The sequence below is a fragment of the Salmo trutta genome, chromosome 37, assembly GCF_901001165.1.
Source record: "Salmo trutta chromosome 37, fSalTru1.1, whole genome shotgun sequence".
NCBI lineage: Eukaryota > Metazoa > Chordata > Actinopteri > Salmoniformes > Salmonidae > Salmo > Salmo trutta.
In genome coordinates, this window is record NC_042993.1 from 3,384,535 (window position 1) to 3,400,107 (window position 15,573).

Consider the following 15,573-nt stretch of genomic DNA (forward strand, 5'->3'; position numbering starts at 1 on the left):
AGACTACATCGATTTTGGACCTCAATTTTGGATATTTATCAGCTGATGATGAAAGATTATTCTGCAAAAGCCTATTCCTAATACATTTCATGGTTGAATAATAGTGGTGGTTTGACAGGAGGACAGCTGGTTAAACTACAATTAACACATGCCTGTAAGTAAGACATTTAGACTGCTTTATTTCACAATGATTCTTAATCTGAAATATGTTTAGGGTTAAATGATCCTTTAAAAAAAAGTATAAGACATACAACCAATATGGCTCAGTGTCTGTTTGTTTATTCACTTTTCTCATCATGTGATTATTTTGAGAGAAATGCAAATGGTATATTTGGGTGTGGTCTCGTGTGGCTCAGTTGGTAGAGCATGGTGTTTGCAATGCCAGGGTTGTGGGTTCGATTCCCACGGGTGGACCAGTACGGAGAAAAAAAAAATGTATGAAATGTATGCATTCACTAGTGTCTGCTAAATTACTAAAATGTAAATGGTGTAGCCTATGCAAATCTAGGAAGTTGAGCCTACTGTATATGTGAAGTTGGGTAAGCAGCCTTGGGAGATGATAGAGGTTAAGTTTTGTACTTTATTTGCTTGTTTTTTTCCTGGTGGTTGTGTGCTTTATTAATTCTGATTTTGAGACATTTAACATGGGAATCATTTTCACATACAGCAGTTTGAACACACCTACTCATTCCAGGGATTTTCTTTATTTTCACTATTTTCTACATTGTAGTATAATAGTGAAGACATCAAAGTATGAAATAATACATATGGAATCATGTAATAACCAAAAAAGTGTTAAACAAATCAAAATATGTTTTATATTTGAGATTCAAAGTATCCACCCTTTGCCTTGATGACAGCTCTGCACACTATTTTGCATTCTCTCAACCAGCTTCATGAGGTAGTCACCTTGAATGCTTTTCAATTAACAGGTGTGCCTTGTTAAAAGTACATTTGTGGAATTTCTTTCCTTCTTAATGCGTTTGAGCCAATCAGTTGTGTTGTGACAAGGTAGGGATGGTATACAGAAGATAGCCCTATTTGGTAAAAGACCAAGTCCATATTATGGCAAGAACATGAAGGTCAGTCAATGCGGAAAATTGAAAGAACTTTGACAGTGCAGTCGCAAAAACCTTCAAGCACTATGATGAAACTGGCTCTCATGAGGACCACCACAGGAAAGAAAGACCCAGAGTTCATTAGAGTTACCAGCTTCAGAAAATGCAGCCCAAATAAATGCTTCACAGAGTTCAAGTAACACACATCTCAACATCAACTGTTCAGAGGAGACTGCGTGAATTAGGCTTTAATGGTTGACTTGCTGCAAAGAAACCACTACCAAAGGACACCAATAAGAAGAAGAGACTTGCTTGGGCCAAGAAACATGAGCAATGGACATTAGACCGGTGGAAATCTGTCCTTTGGTCTGGTGAGTCCAAATTTTTGATTTTTGGTTCCAACCGCCTTGTCTTTGTGAGACGCAGAGTAGGTGAATGGATGATCTCTGCATGTGTGGTTCCCACCGTGAAGCATGGAGGAGGAGGTGTGATGGTGTGGAGGTGCTTTGCTGTTGACACTGTCAGTGATTTATTTAGAATTCAAGGCACTCTTAACCAGCATCGCTACCACAGCATTCTGCAGCGATACGCCATCCCACCTAGTTTGTGTTTTTCAACAGGACAATGACCCAACACACACCTCCAGGCTGTGCAAGGGATATTTGACGAAGAAGGTTGAGATCGTTTGGGATGAGTTGGACCGCAGAGTGAAGGAAAAGCAACCAACAAGTGCTCAGCATATGTGGGAACTCCTTCCAGACTGTTGGAAAAGCGTTCCAGGTGAAGCTGGTTGAGAGAATGCCAAGAGTGTGCAAAGCTTTCATCAAGGGAAACTGTGGCTACTTTGAAGAATCTCAAATATAACATATATTTTGATGTGTTTCACACTTTTTTGGTTACTACATGATTCCATATGTGTTATTTAATAGTTTTGATGTCTTCACTATTATTCTACAATGTAGAAAATTGTAGAAATAAACAAAAACCCTTGAATGAGTTGTTCAAACTTTTGACTGGTGCTGTACAGTGCGGGCTCCTAGTCTTTTGCATCAAGCAGAGTTAAACTTCCTTGTTCTTTAAAGGGGAACAATAGGTCTGCTTATCACTAGTCATGCCCTTGAGTGAACAATTCTGTCGCTAACTTGATGAATCCTTTTGTTTCACGCTCATTTGTCAGACCAGCAGAAGACAGTAACTACAGTATATTGTTACCTGTTTGGGAAGGTATCTTCATACAGAATAACCTGAATTGCTCAAGCTCATTCCTAACACCTTACTAATGACTTGGACTGTCAACTAGTATTCTATTTTTCAATACAAAATGGACCGTTCTGGGACAATTGCTTTTTATCTGTAGGCGAATAGGCCCAGCAATGACTTCCACTATCAGTGTATCTCAACAGGTTCACCATGTGATTATGTACATTTTGTCAATTATCATGTGGTTTTTGGTGACACACTTCCGTGTTCTTGACTGACATGTCTTTCTTACCACCCGTCACAGCCTCGTCATGGAGGCTCTATGTATAAGAGTGACAGATCTAAACCTGATGCACTACCTTGTCAGGGAACATTATGACAAGGGTGAACCTTAACATGTGTTATCTTTATAAACCAGACCGGTCACATTCTTAGACACCTACTACTAGGGAGTCTTAATAAGTCAGTCAAATAAGTTACAACGAGTGTCAGTTGCCTCCATTTCAGAGGATTTTGGACTAGACTAGAACACAGGGTGTCACAGTTTGTATGTTAGTAATGGATGATTTCAGTTTGACAACCCATTCTGAAGACTGCTGAAAAGCTACCGTCATGATGAGGAGCACTGCACTGTTGTGTCTCCTGTCCATCTCAGGTATGTATTCTTCAGTGCTTTCAATAACATCAAAGTTAATTGTTGGAGTCATTGTGATAATTTAGGCATCATTGAATAAGGCATTAAAATATAAATCCTTTAGAAAGAGGTATAAGTGTTGGGAGTACCTCATACATAAAAGACAATTCTGATCGTCTGTTACGCAATCAACACACGGGTAACTTTCAAACGGCAGGCCATTTCTCAGGATCCTTTCATAGTTCTCTCTGTTCATGAAAAGCAACATGATGTGTATTATACGTTGATATTCTGTGATATTAACAGGATGTGTGTGTGAAATCTATGCATGCAGCAAGGAGATATTATTAACTTGCTCTCTAATGGTTTTTGCTTGTATTTTACAGGACTGTGTTACCTGACTCTCAGTATCTCCCCTCCTCAGTATCACTATGTTAGCCTTCAAATGAATTATAGCCAAGCCCAGGCTTATTGTAGAGACATGTACACTGACTTGGCAACCATCTACAACTCAGGGGATCTGGATAGACTTGTACAATTGGTACCAAATTGGACAGCCAGTGTCTGGATAGGACTGGAGTTTGGAGATGAATTTGAGTGGCACTGGTCATTGCCAGATCAGAGAAAGATTGAGTTTTTCAACTGGAGGGCAGCAGAGCCGAAGCAAAACAATACTCAAGATAGCTGTGCTGCAATGGATCCAAACGGACAGTGGTTTGAGGATAACTGCCAAATTAAAAGAGGTTTTGTTTGCTTTGATGGTGAGTAATCCTAAGTCTATTCTATTTATAGCAATTTCAACCCCATATCAGATACAGGGCCGATTTTAGGATGATATGTCTGGATGGGCTGTCAGATATTTTTAGCCTGTTTTAAAGCTTGCTTACTGAAATTTCAACCGTAAAACATGACTTGGGTATAGTCAATTGGGTGATTGCGTGAGCATAATGATATTTTGTGTGGGCAATGCTCAACCCTGCACCCCACTATATCTCCAGTGCTCCATGCAAATGTTATGTATTTTCTATCCTCTGACAGGGAAAAACGCTAGTAACAGTCACATCTTCATTGATGACAGCAAGACTTGGAGACAGGCTCAAAACCACTGCCGGGGTACGTACACAGACCTGGCCAGCATACGGTCCAGAGAGGAAAACCATCACGTCCAGACCATGTCACTGTCCCAGAGCATGTGGATTGGTCTCTTCAAAGACCCATGGAAGTGGTCAGATGGGAGCAACTCCTCATACCGCTTCTGGAAGACCAATCAGCCTAACAACTTCAGAAGGGACCAGAACTGTACTTCTGTTATACTCAACGATAAGAAGAGGGGACCAGAACTGTACTTCTGTTATACTCAACGATAAGAAGAGGGGACCAGAACTGTACTTCTGTTATACTCAACGATAAGAAGAGGGGACCAGAACTGTAATTCTGTTATACTCAACGATAAGAAGAGGGGACCAGAACTGTACTTCTGTTATACTCAACGATAAGAAGAGGGGACCAGAACTGTACTTCTGTTATACTCAACGATAAGAAGAGGGGACCAGAACTGTACTTCTGTTATACTCAACGATAAGAAGAGGGGACCAGAACTGTACTTCTGTTATACTCAACGATAAGAAGAGGGGACCAGAACTGTAATTCTGTTATACTCAACGATAAGAAGAGGGGACCAGAACTGTACTTCTGTTATACTCAACGATAAGAAGAGGGGACCAGAACTGTACTTCTGTTATACTCAACGATAAGAAGAGGGGACCAGAACTGTAATTCTGTTATACTCAACGATAAGAAGAGGGGACCAGAACTGTACTTCTGTTATACTCAACGATAAGAAGAGGGGACCAGAACTGTACTTCTGTTATACTCAACGATAAGAAGAGGGGACCAGAACTGTACTTCTGTTATACTCAACGATAAGATGAGGGGACCAGAACTGTACTTCTGTTATACTCAACGATAAGAAGAGGGGACCAGAACTGTACTTCTGTTATACTCAACGATAAGATGAGGGGACCAGAACTGTACTTCTGTTATACTCAACGATAAGAAGAGGGGACCAGAACTGTACTTCTGTTATACTCAACGATAAGAAGAGGGGACCAGAACTGTACTTCTGTTATACTCAACGATAAGAAGAGGGGACCAGAACTGTACTTCTGTTATACTCAACGATAAGAAGAGGGGACCAGAACTGTACTTCTGTTATACTCAACGATAAGAAGAGGGGACCAGAACTGTACTTCTGTTATACTCAACGATAAGAAGAGGGGACCAGAACTGTACTTCTGTTATACTCAACGATAAGAAGAGGGGACCAGAACTGTACTTCTGTTATACTCAACGATAAGAAGAGGGGACCAGAACTGTACTTCTGTTATACTCAACGATAAGAAGAGGGGACCAGAACTGTACTTCTGTTATACTCAACGATAAGAAGTGGAATGACCAGTGATGTAACATCAGTTGGTGGTTTGTCTGCCATGGTGGTGAGTTTGGTTCATTCTTGTTCCACATCAGTTGGTGGTTTGTCTGCCATGGTGGTGAGTTTGGTTCATTCTTGTTCCACATCAGTTGGTGGTTTGTCTGCCATGGTGGTGAGTTTGGTTCATTCTTGTTCCACATCAGTTGGTGGTTTGTCTGCCATGGTGGTGAGTTTGGTTCATTTTTGTTCCACATCAGTTGGTGGTTTGTCTGCCATGGTGGTGAGTTTGGTTCATTTTTGTTAGGTGGGATTCAAATTTTGAACGGTAGCAACTTTTAAGAAAACAAATAGAAACAGAGAAAACAATTAAGATACAAAATCAAATCAAATTGTATTGTCACATGCAGATGTTATTGCAGGTGTAGCGAAATGCTTGTGTTTCTATCTCCAACAATGCAGTAATATCTAACAATTCATAACAATACATACAATACACACAAACCTAAAAGTAAAATAATGGAATTAAGGAATATAGAAATATTAGTATGAGCCATGTCAGAGTGGCATAGACTAAAATACAGTAGAATAGAATACAGTATATACATATGAGATGAGTAAAGCAGTATATAAACATGATTTAGTGTGTTTGTTATGAATGAAATACGTTTGACCCTTGTTTAGAATTTATTTGTATATATTCCTTACAGAAATGAAGCGACCAACTACCCAGATGCCACCTACAACCACACATACTGTGCCACAAACAACTCCGCCCACAGCTACTGTGCTTGCCACTGCTGAACCGTCAACTACAGAGGAAGTAACACCTAAGCTAACAACTACCCATCTTGTGCAGATCCAACATATTCTTTCAGATCTTTTACCAACCTCTGACCAAGCAACTACTGTAGGCCTCCCTGTTCAAAACACTCCATCTACACCAGTACCAACTACATTCACTAACACAGCGCAAGGTTCAATTGAACAGTTAACTACTAAACACCCAACTACCGAACATGCAACTACTGTTAAAAAACCAACTACATTCAATACCAAAGTAAATGTTACTAAACAGTTAACTACTGAACACCTAACCTCTGACCCAGCGACTACTGTACCCGTTCAAAGCAATATCTCAATGCCTGTACCATCTACATTAATTTCCACAGACCATGCTTCAACTGAACAGTTAACTACTGAACACCTAACCTCTGACCCAGCGACTACTGTACCTGTTCAAAAACCAACTACATCCAGTACCACAGTGCATGTTTCTACTGAACAGCTGTCTACCAGACTCCTAACCTCTGACCCACTGACTACTGTACCTGTTCAAAAACCAACTACATCCAATACCACAGAGCACGTTTCAACTGAACAGTTAACTACTGAACACCTAACCTCTGACCCAGCGAATACTGTACCTGTTCAAAGCTATAGCTCAATGCCTGTACCAACTATATTAACTAGAGAGGAAGCAACGACTGGTTACATACCTACAAGTGCTCCTACTGCACCTTTTCAAAACACTCCCTCAACACCAGTACCAACTACATTCACTACCGTTTCAACTGAACAGTTAACTACTGAACACCTAACATCTGACCCACTGACTACTGTACCTGTTCAAAACAGTCCCTCAACGTCTATACCAACTACATTCAATACAACAGACCAAGTTTCAATTGAACAGTTCACTTCTGAACAGCTAACTATAGACCGAGCGACTACTGGTTACATACCTACAAATGCAACTGTTGTATCTGTTCAAAACAGTCCCTCAACACCAGTACCAACTACTAAAGAACAAGCTTCAACTGAAATGTTAACTACTGGTTACTCAGCTAGAGAGGAAGCAACTACTGGTTACATACCTACAAGTGCTTCTACTGTCCCTGGTCAAAACAGTCCCTCAACGTCTATACCAACTACATTCACTACCACAGAGCACGTTTCAACTGAACAGTTAACTACTGAACACCTAACCTCTGATCCACTGACTACTGTACCTGTTCAAAACACTCCTTCTACACCAGTACTAACTACATCTAATACCCCAGTGCATGTTTCTACTGGACAGCTGTCTACCAGACTCCTAACCTCTGACCCACTGACTACTGTACCTGTTCAAAAACCAACTACATCCAATACCCCAGTGCATGTTTCAACTGAACAGTTAACTACTGAACACCTAACCTCTGACCCAGCGACTACTGTACCTGTTCAAAAACCAACTACATCCAATACCCCAGTGCATGTTTCTACTGAACAGCTGTCTACCAGACTCCTAACCTCTGACCCACTGACTACTGTACCTGTTCAAAAACTAACTACATCCAATACCCCAGTGCATGTTTCTACTGAACACACAAGCTCTGATCAAGCAATTACTGAACCTGTTCCTAACACTCCTACATCTGTACCAGCTATATTCACTACCACAGAGCAAGCGACTACTAGTTACATACCTACAAGTGCTACGACCGCACCTGTCCAAAACACTCCCTCATCGTCTGTACAAACTACATTCAATTCCACAGAACATACTTCACCAGAACAGTTAACTACTGAACACCTAACATCTGACCCACTGACTACTGTACCTGTTCAAAAACCAGCTACATCTAATACCCCAGACCATGTTTCTACTGAACAGCTGTCTACCAGACTCCTAACCTCTGACCCACTGACTACTGTACCTGTTCAAAACAGTCCCTCAACACCAGTACCAACTACATTCAATACAACAGACCAAGTTTCAACTGAACAGTTAACTACTAAACACCTAAATACAGAAAGTGCAACTACTGTACCTTTTCAAAGCATTATCTCAACGTCTGTACCAACTACCACAGAACATGCTTCAACTGAAATGTTAACTACTGAACACTCAACTACAGAGAAAGTGACTACTGATTTCTCACCTACAAGTGCATCTACTGTCCCTATCCAAAACATTTCCTCAACGTCTATACCAACTACATTCAATACCACAGTGCATGTTTCAACCGAAGAGGCGACTACTAAACACCTTACTACTGAGAATGTAACACATCAATCAACAACTGAGCCTGCAGACACAGAAATGCAACACAGCATTACACAAGCGACTACTGAACATACTTCTGCCCTAGATATAACCACAGTGGTTGAGACTGCTCCATACAGTACTGCAGAGCCTGTCAGTATCTCCACTGTCATGCCAAATGAAAACAGTCAAGGTTTAAGTCCAGGTAACTTTCATCATTATATCTCAATTAATGACATGTTGAAAGCCTAACCGTCTCTTTTTGTTTGGCTGTGGTTTTATGTTGTTTCAAACATGTTATATTACAGAGCAGAGGTATAAATGGATACAAATCTACATTTTGTTGAATGGGCTCCATGTTATCTATCTTTATATCTTTATTTCTCTCAGACAACCTGATATTGATCCGTGAGAACATGACGTGGAACGAGGCCATGAGCTACTGCAGAGAGCACCATGTTGACCTGGTCTCTATCACTACAGAGCTGCTTCAGTCCTGGGTGACAGAGAGGGCTGCCAGCGCCACCTCATCCCAAGTCTCGGTGGGCCTGCGCTTCACCTGTTCATTCCACTTCTGGTTCTGGATCAGGTCTGATGCAGGCTGCTACCAGAACTGGGCCCCCGGGCACGGCTCAGACAGCCAGCAGGACTGTGGGATTGCAGGGGCTGTAGAGACCACCGGGAGGCAGCAATGGGTTAGTCTGGAGGAGAACCAGAGACTCAACTTTATCTGCTACAGATGTTCTGGGGACAGTGGTGAGGGGTTGATACATCTCTGATTCGGACGACTTTTGCATTATGTATGTTTCTTATGCAACGTGAAAAATGTACACTACCGCTCCAAAGTTTGGGGTCACTTAGAAATGTCCTTGTTTTTGAAAGAAAGCAATTTTTTTGTCCATTAAAATTACATCAAGTTGATCAGAAATATAGTGTTCATGTTGTAAATGACTATTGTAGCTGGAAACCCCAGATTTTTTATGGAATATCTACACAGGCGTACAGAAGCCCATTATCAGCAACCATCACTCCTGTGTTCCAATGGCACGTTGTGTTAGCTAAGAGGCGACTCTGGGATGCTGGCCTTCTAGGCAGAGTTCCTCTGTCCAGTGTGTGTTCTTTTGCCCATCTTAATCTTTTCTTTTTATTGGCCAGTCTGAGATATGGCTTTTTCTTTGCAACTCTACCTAGAAGGCCAGCATCCCAGAGTCACCGCTTCACTGTTGACGTTGAGACTGGTGTTTTGCGGGTACTATTTAATGAAGCTGCCAGTTGAGGACTTGTGAGGCGTCTGTTTCTCAAACTAGACACTCTAATGTACTTGTCCTCTTGCTCAGTTGTGCACCGGGGCCTGCCACTCCTCTTTTTATTCTGGTTAGAGCCAGTTTGCGCTGTTCTGTGAAGGCAGTAGCATACAACATTGTATGAGATCTTCAGTTTCTTGGCAATTTCTTGCATGGAATAGCCTTCATTTCTCAGAACAAGAATAGACTGATGAGATTCAGAAGAAAGTTCTTTGTTTCTGGCCATTTTGAGCCTGTAATCAAACCCACAAATGCTGATGCTCCAGATACTCAACTAGTCTAAAGAAGGCCAGTTTTATTGCTTCTTTAAGCAGAACAACAGTTTTCAGCTGTGCTAACATAATTGCAAAAGGGTTTTCTAATGATCAATTAGCCTTTTAAAGTGATAAACTTGGATTAGCTAACACAACGTGCCATTGGAACACAGGAGTGATGGTTGCTGATAATGGGGCTCTGTACGCCTATGTAGATATTCTACAAAAAATCTGCCGTTTCCAGCTTTTCTTTCAAAAACAAGGACATTTCTAAGTGACCCCAAACTTTTGAATGGTAGTGTAAGTATTTAAAAAATGTTAACAACTGCTTAGGCTGCTATGACATGTTATGTGATTTTGATTGATTACTATGATAAACCACATAGTAAATGTAAATCCGGGACACATAAATTAAAATGATATGTTACATTTGTTATGGTTACTTAAGACAGAAGGTTACTTAAGGCAAAAACAAAAGTAGGGTGGATAGGTGGGTGTATAACACAAACGTCTAGCAACCCCTAGCTTAGCGTTAGCCACATAGCCAACTTCATAATATACTGTATGAATTGCCATTTGTAACACGTGAACAACCCAGTAGTGTTGCAGTTCTTGACACACTCAAACCAGCTCTATCAAAAGGATCCATCGCCAGCAGCCTTTTTTACCATGACAACTCTATCAGGATCCTTCTCCAGCAGCCTGTATATACCATGACAACTCTATCAGAAGGATCCATCTTCAGCAGCCTTTATATACCATGACAACTCTATCAGAAGGATCCTTCTCCAGCAGCCTGTATATACCACGAGAACTCTATCAGAAGGATCCTTCTCCAGCAGCCTGTATATACCATGACAACTCTATCAGAAGGATCCATCTCCAGCAGCCTGTATATACCACGAGAACTCTATCAGGATCCTTCTCCAGCAGCCTGTATATACCATGACAACTCTATCAGAAGGATCCATCTCCAGCAGCCTGTATATGGTCATAACACTGTCATGACACATATATTTAGACCTGTTGTGACAGATATTGTGTTATTTTACTTGACAACACTATTTTTATGTTACATAACGTTTTCTGAAATTGACCCAATTCATCTCAAAGGTGTTCAGTGGGGTTGAGGTTAGTGCTCTGTGCAGGCCAGTTAAGTTATTCCACACCGATCGTGACAAACCTTTTCTGTATGGACCTCGCTTTGTGCATGGGGGCATTGTCATGCTGAAACAGGAAAGAGCCTTCCCAAGTACAGAATCTTCTAGAATGTCATTGCATGCTGTAGCATTAAGATTCCCATTCACTGGAACTAAGGTGTTTAGCCCGAACCATGAAAAACAGCCCCAGACCATTATTCCTCCTCCACCAAACTTTACAGTTGGCACTATGACTTCGGGCAGGTAGCGTTCTCCTGGCATCCGCCAAACCCAGATTCGGCCGTCGGACTGCCAGATGGTGAAGCGTGATTCAACCCTCCAGAGAACGCGTTTCCACTGCTCCAGAGTCCAATGGCGGCGAGCTTTCCACCACTCCAGCTGACGCTTGGAATTGTGCATGGTGATCTTAGGCTTGTGTGCGGCTGCTTGGCCATGGAAACCCATTTCATGAAGCTCCCGATGAACAGTTATTGTGCTGACATTTATTCCAGAAGCAGTTTGGAACTTGGTAGTGAGTGTTGCAACTGAGGACCAACAATTTTCACGCACTATGTACTTCAGCACTCGGGGTCCCCTTCTGTGAGCTTGTGTGGCCTACCACTTCGTGGCTGAGCTGTTGTTGCTCCTAGATGTTTTTCCATTTCACAATAAAAGCACTTACAGTTGACCGGGGCAGCTCTTGCAGGGCAGAAATTTGATGAACTGACTTGTTGGAAAGGTGGCATCCTATGACGGTGCCACGTTGAAAGTCACTGAGCTCTTCAGTAAGGCCATTCTACTCCAAATATTTGTCAATGGAGATTCCATGGCTGTGTGCTCGATTTTATATACCTGTCAGCAACGGATGTGGCTGAAATAGCCGAATCCACTAATTTGAAGGGGTGTCCACATACTTTTGTAGATATAGTGTATGTCACAACATATGTAAATATATGGGCAATGACAGTGTTATGACCATATTATGACATCATTATGACCGTGTCATAACGTGTTCTGACTCCTGGAGTCAAGTAAAGTGTTACCAATATGGCATATAATACAATTCCAAAAAGAAAACATTATTTCATCCCTTATCCCCATAGAAATATCTGCGTGGCTCAAAATCCACCTACCTCTTGATTGCTACTTTTTCCACCATAACTCTGAGAATTGCTATTCACTTGTCAGTTACTATGGACTATTAGACCCGAGTTTGTCACAGCATTGTAGGCTGTCCATGAAAATGTATTGGTCAGTGGGCCTCCATGCCCTCCCAGCAGTTCAATGTTAATGTCCCTTTACGTCCTGCCACCCGGCCCCTGGGTTATCCTTTTCTCACCCTCGTCTCCTCTTATGTGCTGTCCAGCTGGCTGTGACCTCTGACCCTGTTACCCTCACTCCTGACCCCTGGAGCCGTTCCCATGACACCCTTTTGTGAGCACCTCTCCATGGTGACCCATGGTCACTCCTCCTCCCTCCTCCTCCCTCAACCTCTTCCTCAACCACTTCCCCCCATTTTTGGGGGGAAGTGGCATGTATGCCAAAGTTGAAATGCATTGGAATCAGTGCAATGTGACCTCATTTGGCCTTATTCCCATACCAACATAATAGCACAAAATGACCATTTAAAAAAAGTAGGACAACATGATACAAACATAGGCTCGGACTATATCACTGAGGACAAATGTGGAATATAAAGGAAACTAATTTTGCCGTCATGAACGCTCTGAGCACAAGTGTGTTGTATCATACATTAACCAAGCTCCTAAAGAGTAATGCTAAATTCAATGTGTCTTTCTATGGAGAATGCCTTTGCATACCTTATCTTAGACCCAGAAGCTCTTTGCAGTTCTGTCAAACTATGGCTAATTTAAAACTTAGTGTTATACTTTTTTTATAAACACTGTACACCAAAGGCATGTTGGCCTGCCCTACACACTATTGTGTTAACAAACTGAAATGCAATGCATTAGCATCAACAAAGTATTCATTGACATACATCTTTATTTCTGCGTATTATTATTACCAGATTAGCAAAAAACAATATTTTATGAAGATTGTTAGATCTCGACACCTGCCATGTGCACCTCTTTCTCTCTCTCTCTCTCCCTCTCGCTCTCTCTCACGCTCTCTCTCTCTCTCTTGCTCTCTCGCGTGCTCTCTCTCTCGCTCTCTCTCTCTCTCTCGCTCTCTCTCTCTCGCTCGCTCTCTCGCATGCTCTCTCTCTCGCTCTCTCTCTCGCTCTCTCGCTCTCTCGCGTGCTCTCTCTCTCGCTCTCTCTCTCGCTCTCTCTCGCTCTCTCTCTCGCTCTCTCGCGTGCTCTCTCTCTCGCTCTCTCACGTGCTCTCTCTCTCGCTCTCTCTCTCACATTCTCTCGCTCTCACTCTCTCTCTCTCTCTTCCCCCTCAGTTAATTGTAATAAAATAGATTTGAGGCCCAATCTCTTAGTTAACCCCAGTGCTTCATGAAATGAGATGGATAGAGGGAGAGAGGGAGAGGAGGACATGGAAAAGACAGACTGAAAGACCAACAGTTGAGGATGGACCGAGGAGTGTGGAATGAGGGGACTGGAACTTGGAATGGGAATACATTTGGTAGAACGTTTGACAGTAAGGGAGTGTTGGGTGTATAGGTAAGATGTATCTTGGTGGAGATGGAGTAGTTATCAATATTGATGGTGCATTAAGATTCTGTAATTATAACAATGGCTACCGATTTGTTTGTTGTTATGGTGAATATGGAATACTTTATGTAAAATGTGAAGGTGTCTATGGTTCAAATGTAAGAATTTATATCAACTAACATATGCAGCTTTACATAATTAAGCATTCAGGGGCTTTCCAAGACACATATTAAGCCTTGTCCTAGTCCTATCAAATATCCATTGATAATGTTTTTTAGTTGTTCTGTCTCTGGGATACCGGCCCATAGTGTTTAGAATAAATGAAGTTGTGAAATGGAGTCTGAGTTTATTTGAGGAGAGAGAGCTTGAATGCACTTTCCTACACAAAGACATAAAGCTGCAGTAGGATTCCTGGGAGGAACGTCCACAGAGCATTCTTGATACACATGTGATAGTTTTGAGTGTGAAAAACACAGTAGCGTTGCAGTTCTTGAAACACTCAAACCAGTGTGCCTGGCACCTACTACCATACCCCATTCAAAGGCACTTACCCTCTGAATGGCACACATACACAATCCATGTCTCAATTGTCTCAACGCTTAAAAATCTTTCTTTAACCTGTCTCCCAACCTTCATCGACACTGATTTAAGTGTATTTAACAGGTGACATCAATAAGGGATCATAGCTTTCACCTGGATTCACCTGGTCAGTCTGTCATGGAAAGATCAGAAGCCTCCTCCCTAAGTTTGCTTTATTCACTGCTTTAGCACACTCCGCCAACCCTGATGTCCTAGCCGTGTCTGAATCCTGGCTTAGGAAGGCCACCAAAAATTCTGAGATTTCGATCCCCAATTACAACATTTTCCATCAAGACAGAACTACTAAAGGGGGCGGAACTGCAATCTACTGTAAAGATAGCCTGCAGAGTTCTTTCATACTATCCAAGTCTATGCCCAAACAGTTCGAGCTTCTACTTTTAAAAATCCATCTCTCCAGAAATAAATCCCTCAATGTTGCTGCTTGTTATAGACCCCCCTCAGCTTCCAGCTGTGCCCTGGACACCATATGTGAATTGATTGCCCACCATCTATCGTCGGAGTTCGTACTGCTAGGTGACCTAAATTGGGATATGCTTAACACCCCCGGCCATCCTACAATCTAAGCTAGATGCCCTCAATCTCACACAAATTATCAATGAACCTACCAGGTACCACCCCAAATCCGTAAACATGGGCACCCTCATAGATATCATCCTGACCAACTTGCCCTCCAAATACACCTCTGCTGTTTTCAACCAGGATCTCAGCAATCACTGCCTCATTGCCTGCGTCCGTTATGGGTCCACAGTCAAACGACAACCCCTCATCACTGTCAAACGCTCCCTAAAACACTTCTGCGAGCAGGCCTTTCTAATCAACCTGAGCTGGGTATCCTGGAAAGATATTGACCTCATCCCGTCAGTAGAGGATGCCTGGTTGTTCTTTAAAAGTACTTTCCTCACCATCTTAAAAAGCATGCCCCTTTCAAAAAATGAAAAACTAAGAACAGATATAGCCCTTGGTTCACTCCAGACCTGACTGCCCTTGACCAGCACAAAAACATCCTGTGGTGTACTGCACTAGCATCGAATAGTCCCAGCGATATGCAACTTTTCAGGGAAGTCAGGAACCAATACAAACAGTCAGTTAGGAAAGAAAAGGCTAGCTTTTTCAAACAGAAATTTGAATCCTGCAGTCCTAATTCCAAAAGGTTTTGGGACACTGTAAAGTCCATGGAGAATAAGAACACCTCCTCCCAGCTGCCCACTGCACTGAGACTAGGAAACACTGTCACCACTGATGAATCCACGATAATCGAGAATTTCAATAAGCATTTCTCTACGGCTGGCCATGCTTTCCACC

The 15,573-nt window shown here is 42.1% G+C and overlaps 2 protein-coding genes across 3 annotated transcripts; both read left to right on the plus strand.

Moving 5' to 3' along the window:
• Window positions 1-2,395: 2,395 nt before the first annotated feature.
• LOC115177502 (C-type mannose receptor 2) lies at window positions 2,396-5,677 on the plus strand. Its single transcript, XM_029738326.1, has 3 exons — window positions 2,396-2,913; window positions 3,279-3,653; window positions 3,931-5,677. Exons 1-3 carry the CDS (start codon window positions 2,871-2,873, stop codon window positions 4,257-4,259), a joined length of 747 nt encoding a protein of 248 aa, XP_029594186.1. The 5' UTR covers window positions 2,396-2,870; the 3' UTR covers window positions 4,260-5,677.
• LOC115177501 (mucin-5AC) lies at window positions 5,323-9,279 on the plus strand. 2 transcript variants are annotated; one of them, XM_029738325.1, is made up of 4 exons: window positions 5,323-5,387; window positions 6,031-6,512; window positions 7,500-8,556; window positions 8,742-9,279. In XM_029738325.1, exons 2-4 carry the CDS (start codon window positions 6,033-6,035, stop codon window positions 9,128-9,130), a joined length of 1,926 nt encoding a protein of 641 aa, XP_029594185.1. In that variant the 5' UTR covers window positions 5,323-5,387; window positions 6,031-6,032; the 3' UTR covers window positions 9,131-9,279. The 2 variants fall into 2 exon arrangements, with proteins under 2 accessions (XP_029594185.1, XP_029594184.1); XM_029738324.1 differs by having other exon boundaries at window positions 6,031-8,556.
• Window positions 9,280-15,573: the final 6,294 nt, after the last annotated feature.

Coding starts and splice junctions, on each gene's coding strand:
- LOC115177502 (XM_029738326.1), top strand. CDS start 2,871: ATGATGAGGAGCACTGCACTGTTGTGTCTCCTGTCCATCTCAG. Junction 2,914..3,278: donor GTGTCTCCTGTCCATCTCAG/GTATGTATTCTT, acceptor TGTATTTTACAG/GACTGTGTTACCTGACTCTC. Junction 3,654..3,930: donor AGGTTTTGTTTGCTTTGATG/GTGAGTAATCCT, acceptor ATCCTCTGACAG/GGAAAAACGCTAGTAACAGT.
- LOC115177501 (XM_029738324.1), top strand. CDS start 6,033: ATGAAGCGACCAACTACCCAGATGCCACCTACAACCACACATACTGTG. Junction 8,557..8,741: donor CAGTCAAGGTTTAAGTCCAG/GTAACTTTCATC, acceptor TATTTCTCTCAG/ACAACCTGATATTGATCCGT.